The sequence below is a fragment of the Bubalus kerabau genome, chromosome 20 (assembly GCF_029407905.1).
Source record: "Bubalus kerabau isolate K-KA32 ecotype Philippines breed swamp buffalo chromosome 20, PCC_UOA_SB_1v2, whole genome shotgun sequence".
Taxonomy (NCBI): domain Eukaryota; kingdom Metazoa; phylum Chordata; class Mammalia; order Artiodactyla; family Bovidae; genus Bubalus; species Bubalus kerabau.
In genome coordinates this window covers 60,568,230-60,590,037 of record NC_073643.1, presented here as the reverse complement: position 1 = coordinate 60,590,037, position 21,808 = coordinate 60,568,230, and the positions used below count along the sequence as shown (strand labels likewise).

The 21,808-nt window shown below is 62.5% G+C and overlaps 1 protein-coding gene across 8 annotated transcripts in view; it reads right to left on the bottom strand.

Annotated features, from left to right (window-relative positions):
* The window catches only part of IQSEC1 (IQ motif and Sec7 domain ArfGEF 1), a 99,063-nt gene that overhangs the window by 35,800 nt on the left and 41,455 nt on the right, over nt 1-21,808 (bottom strand). For 4 of the 8 annotated variants that reach the window (XM_055557242.1, XM_055557243.1, XM_055557240.1 and 1 more), the window contains exon 1: nt 17,774-18,048. The exons of the other annotated variants lie outside the window; for them this stretch is intronic. In XM_055557242.1, the coding sequence (XP_055413217.1) occupies nt 17,774-17,838 (65 nt within the window). In that variant the 5' untranslated portion in view covers nt 17,839-18,048. Of the gene's footprint in view, nt 1-17,773; nt 18,049-21,808 lie in introns of those variants that run through there. 8 annotated transcript variants of the gene reach the window in all.

Here is a 21,808-nt window from a genome sequence, read left to right as displayed (position 1 = left end):
TGCAGGTCCCAGCAGTGAGAGGTGGGAGGGGCAGGTGGGTCAGGGTCACCCGCCCTGCCTGCTGGAGGGGCCTCCTGCGGACACCACCCATACCTGGAGCTGTAAATGCTCCTGAAGGGGCTGCTGGGCCGGGGGGAAGGGGCCCGGCTCCAAGGCTGAGATGCCACATCCCCACTCCAGCTGGTGGGTGAGTCAGGCAGGGGGCCTGCGGCCACACGGACGTCTCTAATTATGGCCTGTGAGGTCATGAATGACTTTTCTTAAGAAAAACGCTAGTCTGAGGCAGCTGTGGGCAGAAGCAGAGACCCGCTGCTCACCCCCAGCACTGATGACGCCGATAACAGAAATAATGTTTTCAGAGTCAGGGCTGCTTACTCCCCGTGACCGCTGACACACCTCCCAGGCACAGAGAGGCTAGCCTGCCCCGAGACACGCAGCTCACAAGTGAGGTCAGAGCCCACACTCACACCCGCTGTGCCTGAACAGCTCGCTCACTCACACACACACACACACACACGCAGCAACGCTCCCTGTAAAGCCTCGGGGGATGCGGCTGCTGTATTGGGTGATTAACCTACATGGCCTGTAACCCAACCGCCACCCCTGGAACCAGGGCACACTGGGCCACTGTCCCTTCCGCAGACGAGGAGCGTGGGGTGGTGAAGCTGAGTCGCTGGGTCACGGGTGCAGGGGACTGGATCCCCGTTGGATGCACCTGCCACCTGGCAGCAGAGAGGAAGCGTGTGCCCCTGGGGGCGGGGCTGGGGTCCAGGGCCTGGCATCCTGGGGTCGTGTGTGGTCATGACATAAACCAGCCTGGGGTACATGGCGCCAGCGGTGGTCACATCGTCTGGAAAAGCCACTGTCTTCTGAGTGGGCCAGCCCCACGCGGAGGGAGAGCCATCTGCAGGCCTGTCTGTGGTCAGATGTCCACGCCAGAGCCGCCTCCACACTCCCAGCAGAGTACCCAGGCCCGAGCAACACAGCCTCCCAGACACACGCGCTCCCTCACACCTCCGCCACACTCTGTTCAGGGTTTCTGATTCCCAGAAAGGGAGGTTCAAGCCAGAGTCAACAGGAGCCTTCACAAGCCTTCCCTCCCAACCCCCCGCTGGGGCTCCTGCAGCTCTGTGGTCACATTAGCAGAGGTTTATCGCCCAGGATGGGGAGGGGACGGGTCCTGCTCTGCACTAGGTTCTGGGTGACAGACGCAGACAGACCAGGGCAGGGTCTGAAGGGGAGGGGAGGGTGGGAAGGGACTGGTGGCCGTGTCCCCCATCAAGGGGCCACAGGAGCAGAGATGGAGTGACGGTAGCGTGGCTTCAGGAGGCAGAGCGTCAGCCGCTCAGTGCCTGGCGGTGGTGGGGGGCTGCCTCGGGGAGTGCGGGCATTCCCACAGGGTCTGGAAAACCAGTCTTCAGGGACCGAGCTGGCTTGTGGTGGGTCACGCCCCACGTACAGTCACCCAGCGTGCCACAACCCAAGCTAAGTTCACGTTTATAATCCCTGACATGACCCCATTGAGAAGGCCTGGCTCCCCCGCCCTCTGCTGATGGGAGAACGGAGACTTGGGTTTGGGGTGTGCCCAAGGTCGCAGAGCTCAGACCACAGCCAGGTTTCAAGGGCAGGTCACCTTCCCAGGCTTTCGACTCTGTGAGACGTGCCCGGGCCTGGAGGCAGCCCCCTCCCCGAGGGCTGGCCTGGCCCTGAGCACCAGTGGACAAGGACACAGAGGGCTGATCTGAAGGGAGAGGTGAGTGTGTAAAGGGACACAGAGCTGGTGTGCCAGCAAGGAGGGGGCGGAGCGGGCTTCCCCGGGGACCCGGAGGATGCTCCTGCACCAGTCACCCACACCCGCCTCCAGGGAGGCCTAAGACATCACAGCCGGGACTGCAGCTGCTAAGTGGTCCTTAGGATGGACGCCTGGCTGGCCACCGAAGGGACTGATGGGCCCCAGGGGACACTGAGCCCTGGCCATCCTGGGGGGAGGAACTGCGGACCTCCTGTTCTCAGGGAGATGCTGGGCACCTTCGTTGGTGGGCAGGTCGGGTAGAAGGACCTCAGGATGGGTGGACGCAGAGGCAACAAGGGCCTCTGGTGAGGGCTCAGGTCCTCCAGGCCCTGCTGAGGGACTGGGGGAGGCTGGAGCCGCAGCCGTCCAAACAGCCACCTGAACACCAGCGTGATTTCTGCTCAGCCAGCGAGGAGCACTGTCTCAAAGCTGAGGGAGCAGACGAGCCTTCTGGACAGTCGAGGCCGCCCTAAGGGCTTGGTGGGGGTCGGGAGGGTCTGGCTTTCACCCAGGTTCCCAGATGGCTTTAATGGGGATACACAGCGATCAGAGAGGAGCCGAAAGAACCCGTGTCCGGCCCGGGCACGCTGTCTCTGCTGCCTGGTGGGCCCCTGGAATGCAAGCCCCCACCCCTGCCCGCCGCCCCCTCTTGGCCGACAGCGGCTGCATCCTTCCAGCCGCTCCAGTCCCTCTCGGGCCACTCTTGGCAACGGTCTTGCTCACACTCTGCATATCATCCGTCAGCAAAGCAGGCTCTGCCACCCTCGAGAGAGCCAGCATCGGACCACTCGGTGACCCCCTCACCATGTTGGGGCCAGCTTGGCCCGTGCGGCCCCTGCCTCATCGCCGGGTTCCGGCCCCACCCACCACACCCCTGCCTCCCCCATTCAGCAGCTGGGACCTGTTGAGACACAACTTGGACCGGGTCCCTCACCCGCTTGCTGCCCTCCCGGGGCTCAGGGCCAAGTCCTCCCGTGAGCCGGAAGCTCTGCAGGACGGCCCCCACGCCCTGACATGCTCCCACCAAGTCCTCCCGTGAGCCAGAAGCTCTGCAGGACAGCCCCCACGCCCTGGCGTGCTCCCCCCACAAGGCCTTTGCACATGCTTCCGCTCTGCTGGGCTCTTCCCAGACGGCTGCCCAGCTCGCCCCTCGCCTCCTCCAGCTCTCTGCTCAAAGGCCACCTGAGTCTCAGGGAGCCCCAGCCCCCGCCTCCCTCCCGGCTGCACCTCTGCAGTGCCAGCCACTGTCTGGTCTGGCACCCGGAGGCACGCACACTCCCAGCCGCTCCGAACCGTGTTAGAAGGGCCCAGACTCCCGGGGACTGTGCTGTCTGCCACACGGACCCCAGGTCTGTGCAGCGGGACCCGGGCCGGGCGGGCACGGGCTTACAGGAGATGGTCTCGGCCCTGGGCCAGGGGATGGTGGGGTTTCGGAGCCACAGAGACTGGAACCCGCCCGAACTTACCACCTCTATGCAGAAAACCCACGAAAACACGACTCAGAATTGTCTAGAAACAGGGTTTCCAAAGGCAACCGGAAGCTCTTCTACTCCCCAGCATAACCTTCAGCGTCTAGAAGGACGAGGACCCTCTGGCCGGGCACTGCCACCCCTCCCTCAGGGTGCCCAGCGGGCAGAATCAAGGTACCTGGAGAGTGGCCCCCAACCCGGGCTGTTCCCCAGACTCTTCCGGGAGATTCGGCAGCCGATTCCTGCCTGACTCAGGAGCTCCCCGGAATTCAAAGGGTCAGCCAGCACTATGGCCCCAGAAACTGGACTTCTAAAAGAGTCCTGGCCAGTCGTGACCTGTGGGCCATCTGGAATTCCAATGACCTGGCCAGGCACCTCCCGTTGGACGCAGAGGAAACTGAGGCCCGGGACGAGAGGCCAGCCAGCCCCCTCCCCGCCCGCCGCCCCCAAGTTCCACCTCTGGATGCCCACCCCGCTGAGTCCTGCCCACGTGGCTCTGTTGGGTCTACACAGAGCGGTGGTCACTGTCTTCCTCTTCTTCCTTACATTAGAACTAGGTACCAGGAATGCGCGTTCATCCTGATTTCTGGCTTTTCTTTGATAAAATGAGTAGAGAACATATTTCCAGGTGGCATCCATCGCTGAGCTGAGAGGTGGCCGCCAGCCCTGGGCGGACACCCGCCTGCCTGTCCCGTGGGCACTGGGGCCGGGCCTGCTTCACCGATGCTAAGGGTGCAGAGCCTCAGCCACGGTCCAAGTCCCCAGGGGTGCTGCCCCCCGGGCTGAGCCCGGTTTCATACCAGCGAATGGTCCTCACTGCCCCAGGGCTGTGTGCACAGCGAGTGCTCGGCCTGTAAACCCAGGCCCGGCCAGGGTCCTGCCGCAACGGCCCGTGATTTGCAAAAAACACCACCATTATGGAAGCCGGGCTCCACAGCCAAGACCTGGGACGGCTGAAAGTAACAAACAAAGCGTTTAAAGAGGAGAGTGACTGAAGAGGCCCACCAGTTTTATCGTCGCTCGAGGTTTTCTCAGGACCTGCACAGTCTAATTCACCAAACCACAGACGCAGGCAGCGGGCTGCACAGGGACCACCGTGGAGACACGAAACCCGGGAGCCCACTGGGAGACCTGACCTCCCCAGGAGCCCCCCGACAACCCCTCTCCCCCAGGCTGGCCACTCGGGTCCGTGAATGTTCACTGAAGCCAGCTCTGTGCCACAGCCAGGTCAGGGCCGGAGACGCGGGGGACGCTACGTCGACGGCTGGCGTCGGGAACAGTGACAGAGACGCGGGGGACGCTACGTCGACGGCTGGCGTCGGGAACAGTGACAGAGACGCGGGGGACGCTACGTCGACGGCTGGCGTCGGGAACAGTGACAGAGACGCGGGGGACGCTACGTCGACGGCTGGCGTCGGGAACAGTGACAGAGACGCGGGGGACGCTACGTCGACGGCTGGCGTCGGGAACAGTGACAGAGACGCGGGGGACGCTACGTCGACGGCTGGCGTCGGGAACAGTGACAGAGACGCGGGGGACGCTACGTCGACGGCTGGCGTCGGGAACAGTGACAGAGACGCGGGGGACGCTACGTCGACGGCTGGCGTCAGCAACAGAGATGGAGACGCGCCAGGCACTGCAGGCTGGCGTGCAGAGCCCAGGCCCCAGCGCCTGAGGCGGGAAGCTCCCTGGAAGGCAGGCGCCCGCTGTCTGGGCCCTGGGAGGGACCCTGGGTGGTGATGGAGGGCTCTTCTCTGCTCAGGAGCCCCATTTCTTGAGGCTGAGCAGCGGAGGTGGGGTCCACCGTGGGCACAAGGCCGGTGGGCCATGCCTGGGGCTGCAGGAACCCTAGAGTTTGGGACCCCAAAAGGCTCGATGAGGAAGGGGTGCTGGACCCCAGCACCGGGTCAAGGCCAGGGAAGGGTCCCGGGTTCAGCTGGGGCGGTGGTCAGGGGGGACAGCAGTGGTGTTCTGGAAAGGCACCTCCATCCTTCCTTGCAGCGACCCTCAGCAACTCTCGGTGACAAGAGGCCTGTGCCGGCTGTGATGGGGGAGGGGAAAGCAGCTGGGCCGCAGGCCAGTGACAGGCCGGAGCAGGGAGAAGCCGAGGCCTGTGCCCGGGTCCTGGAAGACACCCTGGGTCTGGGAGGGGCAGAGGCCACTGAGTAGCTGGGAAGGCCAAGAATGGGGGTGCTGGTGGGAGGGGAACGCTGGCTGGTGGGGTCGGGGGAGGAGGGCGGGGCTGAGGGTGGGGCAGCGGGAAGCGGAGGGGCTCCCCCGCAGCCGTCTAGCCACTGCCCTCCAGCCACTGCCCTCCATGCCACGTGGGCACAGCTCGCTGGCCTGACTGCCCCATCCGCTCTGGGGCAAGGACTGCGGCCGCTGCCCCGAGGTCTGTCCTGCTGGGGACGAGGTCCAGCCCTGCTCCGCCTCCTGGGCTTCAGCACCAGCACTAATTACGGGCACAGAGGCCTCCAGGAGTGGCTTTTGTACACGTATAAAAATACAGGACTTAGAACAATGGACTCTGCTGAGTGGGAGGCTATTTTTAGAGCCCCCTCCCTGCAGTAGCAGCCAGCATCTCCCCGTTTGTCAGCTGCTGCTGGCGAGACGGGCCGCAAGCCTACCGCGAGAAGTGCAATGTTGGGATGCCCGCACCATGGGGCGTGGGGTGCTGCCCCGGGTCCCAGGGGCCCGTAGGGCAGTCACCACCCCACAGAGTCCCAACGTGAGCCGGTGAGAGACTGCGTGGGGGGTCTGGCCCCCTGCCTGAGCCTCAGCTTTGCCACCGCGGGGCATGGATCAGGGGACAGGGCGCCAGGGCGAGGAGTCCTGCAGACGGCCGGGAACCCTTCCAGGGGGCCGGGGCCGCGCCCTTCCTCAGACAGGCCTGTTCTCTCCAGTGCACGGCCAGAGGGGAGGGACACGCGTCCGCTGGGCCTCCAGGCCCTTGTCCCGGCCTGCCAGCCTGCTTCCAAGTCACCCTTCCGGCCCCCGGGAGGGGGCGGCTCCAGCGTCTCTGGCAGAGGCCTCGCTCAGAACATAAAGAAGGTCTGTCTGCCCGCCTGCTAGAGCCAGGCCGGACCTCCCTGTGGCTCGCGTTGAGTCACTCCCATCAAAATAGCCCGGACAGCCGGAGGGTCAGAGGTCAGCCCCGAGAGGCCACAGTCAGGACACGCAAGGCGGGGCCCGGGGCCCGGAGCGTGGCCAACATGGGGCGTGAGGGTCACTCTGGCAGGAGGGACAGGGAAGGGGGTCCTGCGGCTACCGCGCCGTCTCCCCGCGCCTCCACCGCCGCCCCCTGCTCTGCACTGTGGGCTGGGAGCCTGAAGGCCTGCTCTGCCGCATCTCCGCCTCCAGTGGCGGGGGAAGGGTGCACGCCCCCTGCTCAGGACCCCGGGGCTGGGGACAGGGCTCAGCGAGCTCAGAGAGCCCTCGCTGCACGAGTGAACGGCGATGCTACACGAGCGATGCTGCCCGTGACCAGGGGCTCGATGGACCCGTCTGTCCACTCAGTGCATGCTGAAACGCTAAGGATGAGGCCCACAGGCGAGTGGGGTCCGGAGCTGGCCCGGGACACTCCCACCCTCCCTCTCAGGGCAGGGCCTGGGACCCCGAACACCCGACCTCTAGGATCCTTGGGCGGCACCCCCACCCCTGGCGCGGCACCCGGGTCACCTCACTGCCCTTGCCCACAGCCAGGCTCCCTCCCTGCCTGTTCACAGCAAGCAGGGGCACAGGGCCCTGCGGGCAGACAGGCTCCCTGGGTCCCAGCCGGCAGGCAGGGCCTCGACGGTCTGCTGCTCTGGCCCGCGTCTGCGCTCGCCACCCCAAACAGCTGAGGGCCTGGCATGTTTCTCGGAGGGACAGATGCATGTTCTGCACCCAGAACACTGCTCTCCAGGCCTCGAGTCACAAAGCCTCTGCGGGGACACCCTGGCGCGGCTCCCTGGGGCCCACCCTGCCCAGCCCTGGGAGGCCCGGGGGCGGGCACCAACTGGGGCCCGGCCAGGAGGTGGGAGCCGACTCCCTCCAAGGCAGCAAACGTGCGCGTTCAGGCGGGCCAGATGCCAGCTGGCGGGGGAGCCCCAGGGCTCTGGGGGGGAGCTGGTGCACACGGCCTGCCGTCGAGCCTGGCCAGGGCCTCCGCTGGCGCGGCGCTGTGCACACGGCGTCACCATTGGTCCCGGGGGCCCCGATCGGCCTGGCGCTCTCACCCCACACGCCGGGGGGCTGAGCAGCAGGCCAGGGGCCAGGCCTGCATCCCGGGAGAACCGGGCCTCTGACGCCAGCCCCGTGGCCAAGTGCGGAGACAGGCTCTGAGAAAGCCCTTTATCCTCCCCAGTGCCATCTGGGCCGGGACCGAAGCAAGGGTGGGGCCCAGCCATCTGGGACCCTGGCGTCGGCCCCAGAGGCCTGGCGCCCACCCGGCGTCTCCTCATGGGCTGATGAGAAGGCAGAGCTCTCGGGGGGACGGGGCTCCCCATGAGGGGGCTCACAGGGTCTCAGCACAGAGCTCCAGATGGGCCCCCGAGGATCAGGCCCTGTGGGTGCACATTCCCTCATGGGGATGGCCACGCCCACAGGGGCTCCCTCTCTGCTGGTCACAGTCCCACCGCTCCCTGAGGCCCGACCACACCCACGGGCTCCGGGCCTTACGCCACCTTCCTGCCGGTCGCATCCGTTTCACGGGCTTGCCGAGGACCAGCACTCGCGACCGACTCAGAGCAGAAGTCAGGTCTGCAGCCAGGGGCCGGCCACCCTCAGGGAGCCTGACTTAGGACACCAAGTCCCCGGGGCAGGGCCCCGGAACTCCCACGGCTCTGTGTGGCCCTGCCTTCCACCCTGCCGCGCCCTCCAACAGCTGGAATTTGAGGGTCCCCCTGACGTGGTACCATCACACGGATGATGACCACAATGCCGTGGTCGTCGTGGCCACTGAGCTTCGACTCACCAGACGTGCTCCCTCCTCCGTTTCATGGGGACAGTGGTGGTTTAGTCACTCACTCGTGTCCTACTCTTGCGACCCTATGGACTGTAGCCCGCCAGGCTCCTCTGTCTGTGGGATTCTCCAGGCAAGGATCCTGAGTGGGTTGCCATTCCCTTCTCCAGGGGATCTTCCAGATCCAGGAATCGAACCCAGGTCTCTTGCCTTGCAGGCAGATTCTTTACCGACTGAGCTATGAGGGAAGTCCTAAAAGCATCCATCTGACCCCGGACGCCCAGGCGACACCCTGGGGTGTGCCCACCCAGGACAGCCCCCTGCACCCCTCCATGTGGGGAATGCTGCTCTGAAGCTCAGGAAGTGCCGCATGGAGCGTGGGGCCCGGGCTCGGGGGAAGGCCGGACGGGGTCAAGCTCCAGCCGCCCCACTGCTGGGCTGAGCGACCCCGGGCAGGTGGCCTCCCTGCTCTGGGCCTCCACGGCCTCCTTGAAGCAACGGACATCAGTCCTGCCACCAATGACCTAGCAGGCACGTGGGGACCGCATGAGGACCCGCTGTGCTGACTGCAAGCGCCCAGGTGAGCGCGGCGCTGTTTCGGCTCTGCACACGGGAGATGAGGGCTCGGCGGACGGCCTGTAAGGGTCTGTCGAGGCCAGAAAGAGACGTGGGACACATGATGTCCAGGCCAGGACCAGCCTTGGTACGTGTGGGGAGCCAGGACCCCCGGGGTCACGCACAGAGCCCCGTCCTTTCAGCCTGCCCTCGGCTCACCTGAGCGCTGGGACCTCCGCTCCCCTCGCTGCGTCTCGGGTGCAGATGGCATCACCCCTCCCTGTCCATGTGTCTCACCGGCCACTGCTTCCCGCCCGCTCTCTGCCAAGACCCTTGCCCCCTGGCGAAGCCAGGGCAGCCCTTGTTGGTTCTGACTCTTTGCATCAGGAGGACTCGAGCTTCCGACGCCAGGGCACACTTGGAAAGATTTTTCCAAATACACACACACATACACGCACGGCCAAAAATCCTCCCGGCTGAGCCAAATTAAATACAGAGGCCTCTAGTTATTTCCATACGCGCAAAAGGGACTTAAATAAAGCAGCTCTCTGTGGCAGGCTCCGGCAGACAGGGCCGGGCCGGGCCCCAGGGACGCCCAACAGGGCAGGGAGGAGGCACCGGCTGGGGAGATGGGCTTCGGGAGAGCGGGCGGGTGGAAAGCAGCCCCGTCACACAGGCGGCCCACCCTGTCGGCCGGAACCAGGCGCGGGGCCCGCTCGGGGCCCGGGACACTGTCGGCCCAGCCAGACGGGGCCCCCAAGCTGCCTTACCAGCCCCCCACCACCACAAAGTCCTGTAAACCCACAAATCCTCCAGGTCCTTGCCAACTTAAAATCTTTGTCACGGTCGCGACTCCTGGGGGCTGGCACCCACACCCGCCCCCACAGGGCCCTGTCCCCCACGTGTCGTGGCCTCTGGAGGTGTCCACGGCCCTCCTGGGAGGCTGGGTGCCCACAGTGGAGGGGGCATTGCCAGCAAGAGGCCTCAGGACCCCACTGACCCTGGGAGGCACATGTCTGTCACCCTGGAGGGCAGGCTTGGAAACTCGGCACAGGGGAGCACGACACTCAGGGTTCCCGTACACCTGCCTCCCCTCCGACACTCCCCGGGGCGGGACTGCGCGGACACCCTGTCATCATCCCCTGGGGGCCGGCAGTCAGCAAGAGCGCGCACTCAGAGCTGGAGGTGACACCCGCCCGAGGCAGGGGCCCTCTCGCCTGCCCGTTTACTTGATGGAGAAACTGAGGCACTGAGGGGATGTAACTTAGCGGGGGAGAGGGGAGCTGACCGAACACGCCCCCCGGTCATGGCGCTTGACGCCCCGCCTCCACTGTCTCTTCCTGGGGCGACGGGGGAGGGGCCCGCCTGCCTTGTCTGACCCTGACTGCCTCCCCCCTGCCTCCCAGGGCTCCCCATATGCAGCCCCCCCCCCAGCGAGGGCCTGGGGGGTCAGGACGCTGCCCCTCGACCTCCCACAGCAGCACAGAGCCCCGCCCGTCTGGCGCCCGGCAGGCAGGAGCTCCGTGCCCTGAGGCAGGCAGGTAGGCCCCTCTGTGCCTCAGCTCCTCAGCCATGAGATGGGGGTGTCGTGCAGTTCACAAGGCCGCCCTGAGGGCCACACGGCAACACCCAGAGGCCCTCGCAAGCCTCTGCTCAGAGACAGGCGTCGGAGCATGGGACCCACGACCTGCGGAGGGGAGGGGGGCGCTGACCGGGCAGCTCTCTGGCTGGATCGTGTGTGTGGTGGGGTCCGGGCTGACCGCTGCCTCTGGGGTGGGAGTGTGGGGAGAGGGATGGACTCAGGGAAGGGGGTCGTGTGTATGTGTGTAGGGGGGTCCGGGCTGACCCCCACCTCTGGGGTGAGCAGGTGGGGAGGGGGACGGACTCAGGTGCTAGGGCAGGAGCTGCAAGACAGATGGACAGAACGCACAAAGGCCGCCCAGGCAGCACCCGGGGGAGCCTGGTCTCCCACGCCAGACAGAAGGTGCTTGGAGGCCATGGGTCAGGCCGCCCAGGGGCCGGGCGAGAGGAGGGGTCCATGTATCTGGGGGGAGACAGGGGCGCAGGGGGCCTCGGGTCAGCAGGCAGGGCCCCGCAGGGATGGGGAGCAGAGAGCCCCGGTCCTGTCTGAGGCCTGACCGGAGGGCCAGCTCTGCCCTGCGGGGTGGGCGTCACTCGGGCCCCAAGGCGGGGATGCCAGCCGGGCTCTGGGTCCCCAGGCTGGGCCACTGGAGGGACCCGCCCGGGGAACATAGCTCCGCCTCCAGAGACGAGGCCGACCACACGACAGCCCCTCGAGTTAACATCCTCACATCCGCACAGCGTCTGGGATCTGCCTAATCCTGGGGCAAGGAAGCAAAAGCGCCCCTGGGGGCCATGACGCCCTTTGCATACGCTTGGGGGGTTTCCATGGTGAAGAGTTTAAAACAGTGCTAGGAATCTGCTGTCCACATTGAGGCCTAACTTCCTGGGCCATTTGGCCATTTTTACTGAGGGAGAAAAAAAAAGTAACAAACCCAGCACATTTAATTTATGACTCTGAGAAAGTTGAGGGCCAGAGGGAACACAGAGCCTGGGTCTGCACGGCTGAGCCTGCCCCGGGCGGGCACACAGCACAGGGGGAAAGCACTTCCCAGTCACTTCCTCCCTGTGCCTGGCCCTGTCTCTGGCTGGGAGGCGTGGTGGTGTGAGAACTGGACGCATTTCCCCCTGGGCCTGACCAGGGCCTACATGGGGAAGTCAGACCAGGTAATAAGAACCCGGAAGTGGGTGGCCTTTCCTGATCACAGGCTACCGGCCCAGCACCCCCAGCACCCCCACTCCTACGGCCCCGGGGATCCAGAGGACACGTCTCACCCCCAGGTGACCTCATGGCGCGGCAAACACGCTTTTGAGACACAAGGCCACTCTGGCCAGAGCTTCGAGGGCGCCGTGTCCACAGAGTGGGCTCTCTGCGCGTCCCCGTGCAGTGGCTGGGCCGGTGTCCGAGCCCTGGGTGGCGGGTCCTGCTCCTCGCCCACACCCCCTTCCTGTGTCTCCCCTCTCCCCACTGTAAAGAGCTCAAGCCCTGTCTCCCCCAACCACATCACAGAGAGAGGAAGATACACTCTAACCAGAAGACCAGACCTATACAGTGCAAAGCCTGACTACGTGATTTTCATTTTCCTCACCTCAGTCACCTCGTCTGTGAAATGGGACCAATACCAGCCACTTCACAAGGCTCTTAGAGGGTCAGAGAGGCCAGGGGTGTGCAAGGTTCAAAGACCCGAATGTCAGACACTGTCCTTTGTATCCTGTAGCTGGTTTAAAGCGTGGCTCAAACCTCTGTTAATTCCAGACCCACCAGAGCCAGGTGAGGGTGCCCTTCCTGACTGCAAGTCCTGGGCACCGGTGGGGCTTTGCCCAGCCTCAAGGGGCCGCTTCCCCGTCCCATGGCCGACGTCACCTAGCTCTGCTGAGGCCCTGGACACAACACGGTCTAGCCTGTGTGGGAGGGGCAGCCCTCAGCTGCGAGCCGGAGGGCGAACGCACACGCCACAGCCCACAACCGGGCCCTCCTCACCCAGGCTGCCCTCAGGGCCCCCAGTCAATGCCGCTGCACAGCAGGAGCAGCCCCGGGTCGGCCCGCAGCCAAAAGGAGGGGCCACCCATTCCCAGCTGGGAACAGCATCCTGGAGCCCCGGGCTCTGCAGAGACCCAGAGGCGACTGTCCACCACTCTGTGCAGACTAACTCATCTAAGGAGCGCCTCCCGGCACCCACCTTTTACAAATGGGGGAACTGAGGCACAGCAAGGCTAAGGAACGTGCCCCCGATCACACAGAGTCTACAGTATCCGCCTCCTAGCTGCTGGCCCCAGCCCCCTCCCTCAACAAATGACCCTGTGTCCCACGGCTCTTCACCCACAGAGGGGGACGCCCAGGCCCAGAAAGGGGATGTGACGCGACACCCGGGCTCCCGGGGAGGCCCCCTTCTCTGAAATAGTCAGGGTCAAGAAAGGCCCTGACCGCGGCCGTAGCTCACACGACTGAGCTCTTACTATGATACGATAAGGCACTATTTTCAAGGTTTCCCTCGGAGAAATGCATCCAGTTCTCACACCACCAGGCCTCCCAGCCAGAGACAGGGCCAGGCACAGGGAGGAAGTGCTCACTTTGGCATGCAGACAGACACCCACGCTGCCTGGACCACGGGCCGTTCCGGGGAACCCGAACCAGGAGGCTCCCCGCTGAGGCTTTTTTCAAAGTTTCCGGTTTTCTTACTGGCCCTTGTCTCCTCCCACGGGATGGAACTCAGCAGCCCACACACACGTGTGTCCCCCAGTGACGTCGAAGGCTGTGGCCCTGGGCTTCCTCACCACCCGGAGGCCGGCTGTGTTTACACTGATCCCTCGGCACGTCGGGGGACAGGCAGCTTTTGTCCCCGAGACCCCACGCCACACCGAGACTGGCCTGGGGCAAGCGTGCTACCCGCAGAGAGCGGCAAGTCATAGGGAGCAAGGGCCTTGTCTGGCTGGCATCCAGCCGGAGTGTCTGGGGTCTGCGGTGTCCGGCAAGACACCAGGAGGACAGACAGAGTTTGTTATCTGCCTGCCAGCCAGCTGGCACGTTCGGGAATGCCTTGGGAATCCCCATAGCAGAGGCTACTAGACTCCTGTTCTGTGCTGCCGGGAACACACGAAAGGTTCCATTTGCGATGTGACTTGTTTTGCTGAAGATTACTGAGTCCCAGAGAAAGCACAGCCTGGCTGTGAAGAGCGCAGACCTCGGGGTCAGGCAGGCAGAGACCACATCTCAGCTGCTGGACTTGCTGGTGACCTGGGCAAGTCACGTAACCCTCCCCCAACTGAAAAAGAGGCACAGAAGACGCTCTTTGTCAAAAACTGCTTTGAGAACTAAGTCCTTCTCTGAGTTCGCCAAACAGCAACTGTTGCTGTTGTTTTTATTATTATTACAACAACCTTGGAACAAAGAGGAAAAAACAAGGCCGTCATAGCTTCCCCATCTATACACGGAGGGAGGGGACCCCGGCTGTGGCTCCACACCTGGGCCTGAAGTTCACAATGAACTATCTCCATGTCAGGAAGCTGCAAACCAAGGAAATAAAATGGAAAGAACAGTCCTTTCCATCAAGGAGCAGAGAGGCTCCAGCCAAGTGCGAAGAAGGCGTTAAAAGCTATTAGAGCCCTCACTTCACGGCAAACAGAAGGGCAGAAGTGGGAGCAGCGACACAGTTTATTTCCTTGGGCTCCAAAATCACTGCAGATGGTGACTGCAGCCATGAAATTAAAAGACGCTTGCTCCTTGGAAGAAAAGCTATGACCAACCTAGACAGTGTATTAAAAAGCAGAGACATCACTTTGCCCACAAAGGTCCATCTAGTCAGAGCTGTGGTTTTCTCCAGTTGTCATGTACGGATGTGAGAGCTGGACCATTAGGATGAGCACCAAAGAACTGACACTTTCAAACTGTGGTGCTGGAAAAGACTCTCAAGAGTCCCTTGGATTGCAACAAGATCAAACCAGTCAATCCTAAAGGAAATCAACCCTGAATATTCATTGGAAAGACTGATGCTGAAGCTCCAATACTTCAGCCACCTGATGAGAAGAGCCGACTCACTGGAAAAGACCCTGATGCTAGGAAAGATGGAAAGCAGGAGGAGAAGCGGGCGACAGGGGATGAGATAGTTAGATAGCATCACTGACTCAAAGGACGTGAATTTGAGCAAACTCCGGGAGGCAGTGAAGGACAGGGAAGCCTGGCGTGCTGCAGTCCATGGGATGGCAAAGAGTCAGATGCGCCTGAGCGACAACAAAGAGAGCAACTAAGTGGTTCAGCCCCCATTGCAGACTCCAGAAACCAGCCTTCAGCCCAGACACCAGCAAGATAGCGAGCAGAGGGGAGCATGCGGTGATGGGGCGGAAGGCTGCCAGCAGGCCGAGCAGCACAAGCCCCACGAGGCATCCGGGCCCACGTCACAGGTGAGAAGGCAAGGCTCAGACAGGGGAGATGACACGCTGAAAGCCACGCGGCTGGGAAGAGTCAGGTTCTGTGAAACCTGGAGGCCTGGGCGCTGGGCCGCACGGCTTCACACCAGTCATCTGTTCCCCTACGCCGAGCCCGGGGCCTGGCAGAGGCAGCTCTCGGTAACAGTTTGGTGAGTGAATAAAGGGACACAGGAAGTGTGACGTGGCCGCCCCGAGGCTGCACACGTCTCTCCAGAGAACAAGCCCCCGGGGGCCTGGGAGCGTGTGTGTCCACCGGCACGTGGTCGGTGCCGTGCACGAGCTTTGGCCCCGGGCTTGGGGGGCACATGCTCAACGCAGGTGCAGCCACAGCAGACGGAAGGCACCAGGCCACATCCTCCCCCACGATCACCGCCAGCTTCCCCTCAGGCAGTGTGAACAGCCAGATACTCTAAGGCCAGACCAATTAATTCTTCAAGAGCCGTAACGACCTTTAAACTCGTTACCGTTTGCTTTTGAGGACCAGTGACCAACCCCACTCAACAGCCCCTGGACAGACACACAAACACAGTCCAGGGGACCCGGGCCACCTCCAAGTCCGTGACCCCTGTGTTGCCTCTGGGCTTATTACCAGGTGGATTTTCCACATGTCATCACAATGCAGAGGAAATTTACAAAAGAGGAAGGAAGAAAATCCCGCAGGTCCTGGGTGGTGGGAAGAGCTGGGTGCTGAGCCGGTGACAGAGGCCAGGGTGGCCAGCCGGGCGAGGGCTCCCAGACCCGCTGGGAGGGCCTCGGGCCCCTCCGTGAAGCAGCGGCACCATCTCCTGTCACAGCCGGGGAAACTGAGGCTCACGGGGTATGGAAACTTGCATGACTTCACAGAGCTGAGCTGGGGTTTGCAATCAAGTCTGTTTGCCTCTCTGAGCCCCTCTTTCCTAATGCCCTGAGCTGCCCTGGACTCACGGATTCGCCCGGCAAACCGCAATCCCACGTTCCACAGAGCCCAGCCAGGTAACACCGCACACACATGCACCCGGAGCTCTCGGGGCCCAGTCCAAACTCCTCGAGAAAGACCTATTTGTCCAGCCTCACACTGTCTGACTGTGCAGCCGGCAGCCTGTCCATGTTTCTGAACCAAAGCTGTGTAAATATTAGCACAACCAGCTCACAGTCCGACTTCCCTGAGTAAAGGCCTGAGAACAGTGGCAGGGCGGGCAGGGACGCTGCGCAGGCCGCCATCAGAACACGTGGGTTTACTCTGGGCTCGCCCTGGAAGACTCTGGTCAGGACCCTGGCCCCCTGCCTCACTGTGTCCATGTAGAAAGGGAGGGCAGGAGAGGCTTAGAGCACAGAGTGCCCAGGACAGGTTCCCAGCGTGCTGCTGGCCGGAGGTGGTCACGGCCATTCCAGGATGGGTGGTCTTGGACCTGTTACACACTGGGGGTGTCCCGAGGCCTCTGGAGCCTGCTGGGTCCCCTCTGGGCCACCGGAAAGGACTCTGGGTCGGGGGCAAGCTGGCTAAGCCTCCCCAGGCCAGGGCAGAGCTGACCCTCTCCCGCCCTCCTCCCAGGCATTCAGCAGCAAATGGGCCCCACCTGCTCAGAGGCCCAAGGAGGCGCTGTGCTCTGGGCCTGAGCAGAGGCCTACGAGCAGCTGCTTGTCACCAGCTCTGACCGCAAATGGGCCCCAGCGGGCCTCCCTGCAGCTGGAAGATTCAGACTGGCTGCGCGGAGGGCCTGCCAGTAAGAAGGGACGGGACCAGGAGACATGCAGGAGAGGTGGCGTTGCATCCCAGCAGGAAGGGAGAGGCTGGACAAGTCCTTGTGGACAGGCAGACCCCTCAGGACAATGACTCTGAGCTGTGCTCATGGCTGTGTCCCCTGGCCTGTGCTCCCACAAGGACAGTGGCTCCGGGCTGTGCTCAATGACCCAGAGCAGGGCCTGTACGCGGCCGGCACTCAGCAAACCGCGGAACTGTGATGCTGACCACAGGAGGCACACCCCCAGCGCGCTGCCCGGCGATACGGGGACATGGGACAGGCAAGGAGAGCGATGCATACGAGTGCGGGGCAGACAGCTGTGTGCGGCAGCGGCACGTGTAGGATGTGAATATCATGGACCTCCCCCCGCTTCTCAGACTGCTGCCACCGACTCCAGACAGCTGGCCCTGCAGCTGCAGCCGGCCCGGCCTCCGCCCCAGACGCAAGGAGCGATGGGTCCTTGGGAACCGCACCCCCACAACCCCACGTACAGCCTCCAGCCCAGGGACTGGTGGGGGGGCGCAGGGGGCGGAGAGGGACATATGTGCATTCTCAGTGCAACTGCCAGACACGAGCTGCAGAATTTCTGAACTCAGAGATCAGACGGCTGCAGGTGGGTCCCCCCTCCCAGGAGGCCTGACACAAGCCAGGTCCGTTTGTCAACAAATCCCCTCTGCCCCCCAGCCCTGCTCCTCGAGGGGCCTGCAGACAGCTCGGGGGCAGCTGTGCTGGCGGGCAGAGCGAAGAAATCAATATTCCCAGCACACACACACACTCTCCCCCTCTCTCCGTAAACACAGGCCCGCAGATGCTCAGCCAGCCACCCACCCACAGGCCCCCGGAGCAGATCAGGGATGGTCTCTGGGACACACACTCATCCCCTCTGACTCCATCGCTGACCACACCAGACACACGTCGACAGAAACCCCCAACCCCGTGGCTCAGTCACGGCCACGCAGAACCCCACCTCCGGGCTCCAGCCGCCCCGGCGCACGCCCAGGTGCCCGGCCAGAGCGCCCCAGCGCACCTGCGCAGCCCCGCGCGCTCTCCCCCCGGGTCCTCCCGACACAGGCCCCGGTCCGGCAGCAACAGGCCTGCAGCCAGGCGCGGCACAGACCCCCGCTGGCCGCGCTTCCCCGGGCAGCGCCGGACACCCACTCCCAGCGGTCCCTCACGGCACTCGCCCGCGCGGGCTCCCGTCCGATAGTCACGGGGGCGCGCGAGCTCACACCGCCCCGCGGTCCCGGGCCCCGCACGCCCGCTCGCACCCTCCCGGCCCGGTCCTCACCCGCTGTCAAGCTCCAGCTCCAGCAGGGACTGCGTCCGCTCCGAGTTGCAGTGCAGGCACCACATGGCGGCCGCGGCGGGAGCTGGCGGGGCCGGGCGCGCGGGACCCGGGCCGACACCCGACCGCCCGCGCCCGGCCTGCCCGCCACGCGACCAGCTTGGGTCGCCCGGCCCAGCGCCCGCAGGTCCCCGCCGCTCCCGGCCCCAGGTCCGAGCCCCAGGCCGGCAGAGCCCGCCCCGCCGCCGCCCGCCAGGCGCAGCGCTAGGCCGGGCCGGAGGAATGTGGCCGGGGCGCGGGAGGGGCCGCGGGGGGCGGGGCTGTGGGGGAGGGGTGAGGGTGAGGGGCGGGGCCGCGGGGGGGCGAGGCTGTGGGGGAGGGGTGAGGGGCGGGGCCGCGGGGGGGGGGCGAGGCGGCGCGCCGGGGGCGGGGCGAAGCAGCAGGGGGCGTGGAGGTGGGCGGGACCCGCGCGCCGGGGGCGGGGCCTGAGCAGGGGCGGGATTCGCCCGCGGCAGCATTCCCCGCCCTAGCCATGGGCCCTCCCCTGGGAGGACTATTCACTGGCTCCAAGACGCGGCCCACTAGCAGACATATGTCCCTTCCGAGCGTGTGAGCACAACAGATACAAAATCCCCAAACCAGCCAACTGTAGCCTACTCTGCCAACGGCGCCAAGCCCTGCCAATCCTGACTCTGGCCTCGGTTTATAAAACGGGGCTCGCGCTTTCCCGGATGCTGCGGCTCTGGGCTCTAACTCCCCTGCCCCAGAGACAAGGGAGTGGGTGCACCCCCCCCCCCGGGTCTGAGGACACACTTTGGGGGGCTTTCTGATGAGGATCTGATGGAAGCAGCTTCTTTCTCCTTAAGCCCTCCAGACCCTCTGCCCTCCCCCCACCCACAGAACAATGTCCAGACCCCCAGGCAAGCTTAAAGTGATCCTAACTAGCATTTTAGAGGTTTTTACTGATATTTGGTCCTCAGTTACAACACTGTGATGCAGTTACTACTGGTCCCGCTTGTCAAAAGGGGAAACTGAGGCTGAGTTTAACTGGATTAAAGAAGAGGCTCTCCCTCCCCCTCATGGCTTTCTCTTGGATGAGCCATAGTGGCATGTCGTTCTCAGTTGGCACATCTCTATTCTCTGTCCTTGGGCGCCTTAAGGCAGGCACAGTGCATGGCCCCGGCACTTGTGGAATGCTCAGATGTGGTTGGGAGACTCCTCAAGCAGACAGGAGCAGAGCCCCGCCTCCCCAGGGCCGCCCCATCCTCAGGTGCCTCTCCTGGAGGGCCAGGCAGCTGGCAGGCCTGCAGGGGCGGAAGCCGTGGGAAGCCACGCTTGCAGGGGCTTCTTTACGTGCCCTTTTGAATCTTGCATTTGCAGGGGGGCCAACGAGAAGCATTATTCCCAGATGGGGACCTGGGGCCGGTGAGGAACAGTGGAGGAGGAGGGCTGGGCTGGCTCAGCCTGCAGCTCGGCAAGAGGCAGGCCCCAGGGCTCCCGGGCAAGAGGCTGGGCAGCAATGCACAGCCCATCTCCACACCCCTCCTCTTCACTTCTGATGTTTTCTTTGATACATTAAAAATAAATGAAGACAGAATGGGAGAAACTGTTTTCAAATTATGCATCTGATAAGGTCTAGTATGTGAAAAAGCTGGCTTGAAACTCAACATTCCAAAAACTCACATCATGGCATCCAATCCTATCACTTCATGGCAAATAAAAAGGGGAAATGTGGAAGCAGTGGCAGATTTTATTTTCTTGGGCTTCAAAATCACTGCAGACAGTGACTGCAGCCATGAAGTTAAAAGACGCTTGCTCCCTGGAAGAAAAGCTATGACAAACCTAGAGAGCATATTACAAAGCAGAGACATCACTTTGCTGACAAAGGTCCATACAGTCAGAGCTATGGTTTTTCCAGTAGTCATGTATAAATGTGAGAGTTGGACCATAAAGAAGGCTAGGTGCTGAAGAATTATGCTTTCCAACTATAGTGCTGGAGAAGACTCTTGAGAGTCCCTTGGACTGTAAGGAGATCAAATCAGTCAATCCTAAAGGAAATCAACCCTGAATATTCATTGGAGGGACTGATGCTGAAGCTGAAGCTTCAATAATTTGGCCACCTAATGGGAAGAGTCGACTCACTGGAAAAGACCCTGATTCTGGGAAAGATTGAAGATAGAAGGAAAAGAGGGCGGCAGAGGATGAGATGGTTAGATAGCATCACCAACTCAATGAACAATGAATTCATTTGTTCAATAAATTTGAGCAAACTCAGGGAGATAGTGGAGGGCAGAGGAGCCTGGCGGGCTGCAGTCCACGGGGTCACAAAGAGTTGGACATGACTTAGTGACTGAACAACAGCAACAACAATCCATGTTAGATAAAGGATGCTTACAACTCAACAATAAAATGGCAAATAACCCAATTTAAAAAATGGGCAAAGGGGATTTCCCTGGTGGTGCAGTGGATAAGAATCCACCTGCCAAAACAGGAGACACAGGTTCAATCCCTGGTCCAGGAAGATTTCGCATGCCTCATGGCAACCAAGCCCGTGCAGCATAGCTACTGAGCCTGTGCTCTAAGCCCACAAGCTGCAGCCACTGAGCCTGTGTGTAGAGAGCCTGTGCTCTGCAACAGGAGACGCCACCTCAGTGAGAAGTGTGCACACCACAGCGGAGAGGAGCCCCTGCGCGCCGCAGCTAGAGAAAGCCCACACATCAGCTGTGAGGACCCAGGGCAGCCAAATAAATAAATAAGAATTGTTAACAATGGGCAAAGGATCCAAGCAGGTATTTCTCCAGAGAAGATATATGAACGGCCAATAAGCACATGAAAAGAGGCTCAGCATCACTGATCATTAGGGGAATGTGAATCAAAGCCACAGTGAGGTGCATCAGTCGACCACCACTAGGAGGGCTGAGTCCAGCCACCCAGGGCTCTGGAAGCAGCCTGGCTGGGGGTGGGGAGATGGGCGGGGACACAGTTGGCAGGGTTGAAATAGTCCAGTTAGGGAGGGGGGTGGAGAACTCCCACCCCAGCCTGGCCTGCCCTCTAAAAATAGGCTGTAATAAATGGGGCCAAGAGAGTTCCCCTCAGCTGTGGAGTGCTCCACACACAGCTCACAACCCGGATTCTCCAAGGATTCCAGGCGCTTCTCCAGGCCCAGGGCCTCCCCGCTCGCCAGGACAGTCTTGGCCACAGAGTTCCGGCTGGGATTTGGGGAAGGGCATTGAATTTCCCTGTTAGCGTTTGGACTACAGAGGATGGAGTCCCGGGAAACCAGCCACCTCTTCGTTCTCTTGTTTTCTCTTCCTGCAGAGTGTGCCTTTTGCTTCTGCTGTCAACTGCCTCACAGATGAATAATTCAAGGAATCTTGAGGCGAGTGAGAGAAGTTCCAGCCTGGAGAGGTGGAGAAAGCCAGTTTTTCTGCGGAGTGGAAATGACCAGACCGGGCAAGAAATCTTACACGTGCCGTCTGGGCAAAGTGTTTAGGCTTCTGAGCCTCTGTTTCCTCAACTGTAAAGGGAGGCTCATCACCCACCTCTCCCCTGGCTAATTCACCTTGCCCATTCGTTTAATTTAGCAAACACACGTTAGTGCTCACTCCATGCCTGCGCTTTGAGGCGCAGTTGGGGAGACACTGCCCTGTGTATGATGTTATGATAGTCTGGAGAAAGTAGCTTGTCACTCTGCCCGACAAGAGGCTCCAAAGATGAAGGGACAGTTAGGCTGGGGCCTTGAGGGGTGAGTAGGAGCCCGCCTACAAGGCAAGAAAGGAATGAAAATGTTTCATTTCACTGTATCGTCCTAGGCTTCAGTCCTGATCTACTTGCCTTGGCCCATGTCACACGCCCACCCACAACTTGACCTCACCCCCTCCCTGGACTTGTGACAGTACCCCCCTCCCCATCTTCCACAGCCTTCCTGCTCTCCAGACCTGTGGCACCTACGCCCCCAAAGGCTGACTACGCAGTCCCTCTCCCACAGACCTCCTCCTGCATCGTCTTGTCTGGCTCCAATCTCCAGCCCTTGTCAGC